This window comes from Leopardus geoffroyi, chromosome E2 (assembly GCF_018350155.1).
Source record: "Leopardus geoffroyi isolate Oge1 chromosome E2, O.geoffroyi_Oge1_pat1.0, whole genome shotgun sequence".
NCBI lineage: Eukaryota > Metazoa > Chordata > Mammalia > Carnivora > Felidae > Leopardus > Leopardus geoffroyi.
In genome coordinates, this window is record NC_059335.1 from 4,426,524 (window position 1) to 4,432,125 (window position 5,602).

General features: G+C 41.8%; 1 protein-coding gene across 1 annotated transcript; it reads left to right on the plus strand.

Moving 5' to 3' along the window:
- The first annotated feature begins 203 nt into the window (after positions 1–203).
- Positions 204–1,148, plus strand: LOC123578641 (vomeronasal type-1 receptor 2-like). The gene has a single exon (XM_045441646.1). It carries the CDS (start codon positions 204–206, stop codon positions 1,146–1,148), a length of 945 nt encoding a protein of 314 aa, XP_045297602.1.
- The last annotated feature ends 4,454 nt before the right edge of the window (positions 1,149–5,602 follow it).

Consider the following 5,602-nt stretch of genomic DNA (forward strand, 5'->3'; position numbering starts at 1 on the left):
TGACTGAGCCACCCATGCGCCCCTGAACTTGGAAATCTTTGAATCAAAGAAAATGTGTGCATTTGAAAGAAATTCTCAGAGAAAAATAGTAGCACGTGGAGAATTTTAAATTTATTTTCCACGAACCATTAGCCCACAACTCCTGTTTTCATGTAGAGTCTTCTCTTTGTGAATGCGAACTCTGAACCCTGGAAAATGACAGAATGGCCTCAACAGATGTGAAATTTGCTCTGATCTTCTTATTCCAGATAGTTGTTGGAATCCTGGGAAACTTCTGGCTCTTCTACCATTTTACGTCCCGTTACCTCAGGGGATATGGGGCAAAGTCCACAGGCTTGATTCTCAGGCACTTGAGTTTAATCAACTCCTTGGTCATTCTCTCTCGAGGAATCCCAGAGACCATGGCAGCTTTTGAGCTGAAATCTTTTCTCAGTGACTTTGGATGCAAAGTTGTTTTCTTTGTTCACAGAGTGGCCCGGGGTATGTCCATCGACACCACCTGCCTCTTGAGTGTCTTCCAAGCCATCACCATCAGTCCCTGGGGCTCCAGGTGGGCAATGCTTAAAGGGAAAGCTTCCCAATACATTGGCCCCTCAAATATCCTCTGTTGGACTCTGAACATAATACTCCATATTATGGTTCCTGTGTATGTGACTGACAAATGGAACAGCAGAAACACTTCAAGAACTATGGACTTGGGATACTGTACTTCTAAACTGCATGACAAACACATAGACTTACTATATATGTTATTGATATCTGTCCATGATGTTTTGTGCTTGGGGCTCATAACTTGGACCAGTGTGTTCATGGTTTCCATCCTGCACAGGCACAGGCATCAGGTCCAACACATTCATAGAACCAAAGTGCCCCCTACGTCCTCCCCTGAGATCAGAGCCACTCAAAGTATCCTTGTCCTGGTGAGCACCTTTGTATCTTTTTACACCTTCTCCTCCATTATTTACATTTATTTTTTTGTTTTTCATGAGACTTGCTGGTGGCTGATGACCACCTCTGCCCTAATCAATTCAGGTTTCCCAGCTGCCTGCCCCTTTATTCTCCTGAGTCACAACCACTGTGTATCCAGATTCTTCTCTGTGTGCATGGGAAGAAATACACACTTCCCTCGTCTCATCAGAGAAATATAAATTGTCTGGTTTGCACTGTGTTCAGCCACATCTTTTTTTTTTTTTTTTTTTTAATGTTCATTTGTTTTTGAGAGAGAGAGACAGACAGCATGAGAGAGAAAGTGAGACACAGAATGCGAAGCAGGCTCTAGGCTCTGAGCTGTCAGCACGGAGCCCAACCTGAGGCTTGAATCCATGAACCGTGAGATCATGACCTGATCTGAAGTCAGATGCTAAACTGACTGAGCCACCCAGGCACCCCAGTGTTCAGCCACTTGTTATACTCATCCTTCAAGAAATCTTCAGTGAAATAGTCTTATTTTATTAAAAAAATTTTTTTAAGTTGATTTATTTTGAGAGAGAAAGAGACAGAGCAAGTGGGGGAGGGACAGAGAAAGAGAGAGGGGAGAGAGAGAGAATCCCAAGCAGGTTCTGCACTGTCAGTGCAGAGTCTGATGTAGGGCTCAAACTCACGAAACTGTAAGATCATGACCCAAGCCCAAACCAAGAGTCGGATGTTTAACCAAGTGAGCCACCAAGTCGCCCCAGTCAGTCTTATTTTATAGTTCTGAATAAGACAGAGATTCTGCTACAACAATAAGGAGTAAATAACAGCCATTGTAAATGAAATCCTATGTAATAATTATGTAAGTACTCATGTAATTACATTTTATTAATGCTGGTCGTGGAGAAATTCAGAGTCCAATAAATAAAACGATCCTGAAATAACGTAGAGTTACTGGAAATGTCTTTGGGTGTATAATTTTTTTAAATGCTTATTTATTTGTTTTGAGAGAGATAGAGCACGAATGGCGGAGGGACAAAGAGAGAGAGAGGGAGAGCGAGAATTCCAAGCAGGCTTTGTGCTGTCAGCACAGACCCCCAACTCAGGATCAACCTAATGAACCGTGAGGTCATGACCTGAGCCAAAGTCAAGAGTTGGGCGCTTAACCGACAGAGCCAGCCAGGCACCCTGGATGTATAATTTTTAATGTGACATATCAAATTTCCTTGGGATTTACTGGCCATGTGATCGTAAGACTAGTTGTGCCTGTAAGAGGAATACCTGTGGGGTGTTCCTTCGAGGAATTCAGAGCAGAGGGTTCCACATCCCTGTAATGTAATGCAAGTGTCCTGAGGTGAAGCTGGAGGTAAAATTAGGTTTTCATTGTTAAGGACAATGGCAAGCAGGTTGTGAATATTGTGTCTCACATTCTTAGAGAACAGTAGTAGTTTGAAATTAGAAAACGTGTGTGTTGGGGCGCCTGGGTGGCTCAGTCAGTTAAGCATCCGACTTCAGCTCAGGTCATGATCTCACGGTTCGTGGGTTCGAGCCCCGCGTTGGGCTCTGTGCTGACAGCTCAGAGCCTGGAGCCTGCTTCACATTATGTGTCTCCCTCTCTCTCTGCCCCTCCCCTCCCCTGCTCGCACTCTGTCTCTTATTCTCTTTCAAAAGTAAATAAAAATTAAAAAAAGAAAAAAGAAAACGTGTGTGGAGAAAGATGAGCATGTTAAAAATATTTTCAGTGGAGGGGCGCCTGGGTGGCGCAGTCGGTTAAGCGTCCGACTTCAGCCAGGTCACGATCTCGCGGTCCGTGAGTTCGAGCCCCGCGTCAGGCTCTGGGCTGATGGCTCAGAGCCTGGAGCCTGTTTCCGATTCTGTGTCTCCCTCTCTCTCTGCCCCTCCCCGGTTCATGCTCTGTCTCTCTCTGTCCCAAAAATAAATAAACGTTGAAAAAAAAAAAATTTAAAAAAAAAAAAAATATTTTCAGTGGAACCTTGGAATTCTGAGGAGACAAAGGCCAAGGCAGGATGATATGTTAGCTGAGATGTAAAAAGAGTGGAGGTAGAAGGCTAACATTAAGTAGACATTTTATGTCTGTGATGAGAATGAATTAATATTCAGGGTCTTTGGAAGGTCAGTTGTTCTGGGATCGGTCTTGGTGCCAACAGGCTGGTTGATGAGAAGTCGATTCCAGGGTGGGTGCCTGCATTTCCAAGTTGGGGAGACAAGCTTATAGAGGAACTCTTCATTAAGCTTGGATTAGCAGAGGAGTAGCCATCTGGAGACCAAAGACATGAATCTATTGGATCTGTTTTGCTTAATGAGCTTTCCTGCTTTTGAAATCACCCAACAGAGCAAATGGACACATTCAAAAGAAAACAGTAGATATCAACTCAGACATAATTTAATGTATTTTTTGTTTTTGAGAGAGAGAGAGAGAGAGTGTGTGTGTGTGAGTGGGGGAACAGCAGAGAGAGAGGGAGACACAGAATCTGAAGCAGGCTCCAGGCTCAGAGCTGTCAGCACAGAGCCTGACGTGGCCCTCGAACTCATGAACTGCAAAATCATGACCTGAGCCAAAGTCAGACGCTCAATCGAACCAGTCACCCGGGCACCCCAACATAATTTAATGTAAATATCTGTAATTAACTTATAAATGGTTGCAATTTTAATGTAATTTTTTTACTTTGGAATCTGTCTAAATTTGCAGGAAAGTAGCAAAGAACATAGAATTCCCATCTTCCCCTCCCCGTCTCTCCTGTTATTAACATCTTACATTTCCATGGTTTCCACGGTACATTTTGGAAAACTAAGAAACCAGCCCTGGCACCGCACTGTAAATTGAATTGTAGACTTTATTCTTATTTCATCAGTTTTAACACGAATGTCTTTTTTTTTTTTTTCTCTTCCAGGATCCAGTCCAGAATACCACATTACATTCAGCCGACATGTGTCTCCAACTTCTTCTGCTCTCTGTCTGATTCTCAGTCTCCTAGAATTTTATGAACTTGACAGCTATGTGGAGGACTGTTCAGGTACTATCTAGGATACCTCTAAAATTTGTTTTGTCTGATGTTTTTCTTTGATTAGACAATGCTTACTTAGAAAAAACATCTCATCACATCATATCACTGGGAATGAATTATTCATTAATCATTAATCTTTACTTATCACCGGCTATGTCGATCTCGACCACTTGGTTATCAAGTGTTGGTAGTGTTTTCCAGTTTCTGCACTATAAAATTTCTATCTGTCCATTCCCATTCTGTATTGATTGGAAGGGAGTTGATAGGTTTAGCCCAAACACAATGGTGTGGGAGCGGGTGAACTGATCTCCACCTCTTGGAAAGAGCAGGTGAACTAATCTCCACCTCTTGGAAAGAGGAATATCCGTGTATACTATTTAGCATTCTTCTGCAAGAAATATTTCTCTCTTCTCCCTCATTTATTTGTTCCATTTTTATTTGTATCATTGAGATATAAGGTACATTGAGAAAACTAGTTAATGTTCCCTTTTGCCCTATTAAATTTGCTTTGTGGGATAAAAATCCCTGGAGGGCATCAGGAATTCCCCAGTTTATGAGGTCAGACAAGCAGTATTTTGTATGCCCATGTCACATGTTTGCATTGGCCTCAACATGCACACCGAGTTCTGCTAAAGGGCAAAAAAATAACCTAACAAAGTGCTCATTCTTCCCTTCACGAGTCCAAAGTTACTATTAGTGCCAGGATCATTGCATCAGGACTGAGAACAGGCAAGGGATCCAGAGGGTCCTTACAGAACTAGTTCATAGTGTTTATTTCTATTCTCTGGTCTTAGCAGATATTTATAGCTTCAACTTTCGTCTGAGAGTTTTGGGATTTTGTGATACATAAGCGTCTTCAAAAACATTTTTATGGCACATCGTAAAGATCATTACAAAAGTCTATGACCTCATTTCAGATGGAACCTAAAAATTTACTTGTTGATATTTATTTTTTAAATTTTTATTTCTTTGAGAGAGAGATCAGGAGAGGAGCAGAGAGAGAAGGAGAGAGAGAATCCCAAGCAGGCCCTGTGCTGTCAGTTCACAGCCTAGTGAGGGGCTTGAACTCATGAACTGGGATATCATGACCTGAGCCAAAATCAAGAGTTGGACGCCCAGGTACCCCTACATTCATTCATTCATTTCAATTTTATTTTTTATTTTTCTAAAATTTACATCCAAATTAGCATATAGTGAAACAATGATTTCAGGAGTAGATTCCTTAATGCCCCTTACCCATTTAGCCCATCCCCTCTCCTACCACCCCTCCCATAACCCTCTGTTCTCCATATTTATGAGTCTCTTCTGTTTTGTCCCCCTTCCTGTTTTTATATTATTTTTGTTTCCCTTCCCTTATGTTCATCTGTTTTCTCTCCTGAAGTCCTCATATGAGTGAAGTCATATGATTTTTGTCTTTCTTTGACTGACTAATTTCACTTAGCATAATACCCTCCAGTTCCATCCACATAGTTGCAAATGCAAGATTTCATTCTTTTTGATTGCCGAGTAATACTCCATCGTTTATTTATACCACACCTTCTTTACCCATTCATCCATCGATGACATTTGGGCTCTTTCCATACTTTGACTATTGTTGATAGTGCTACTGTAAACATGGGGGTGCATGTGTCCCTTCGAAACAGCACACCTGTATCCCTTGGATA

Bases quoted from the DNA above. Each gene is read 5' to 3' on its own strand.
- LOC123578641 (XM_045441646.1), top strand. From the start codon at position 204: ATGGCCTCAACAGATGTGAAATTTGCTCTGATCTTCTTATTCCAGATA.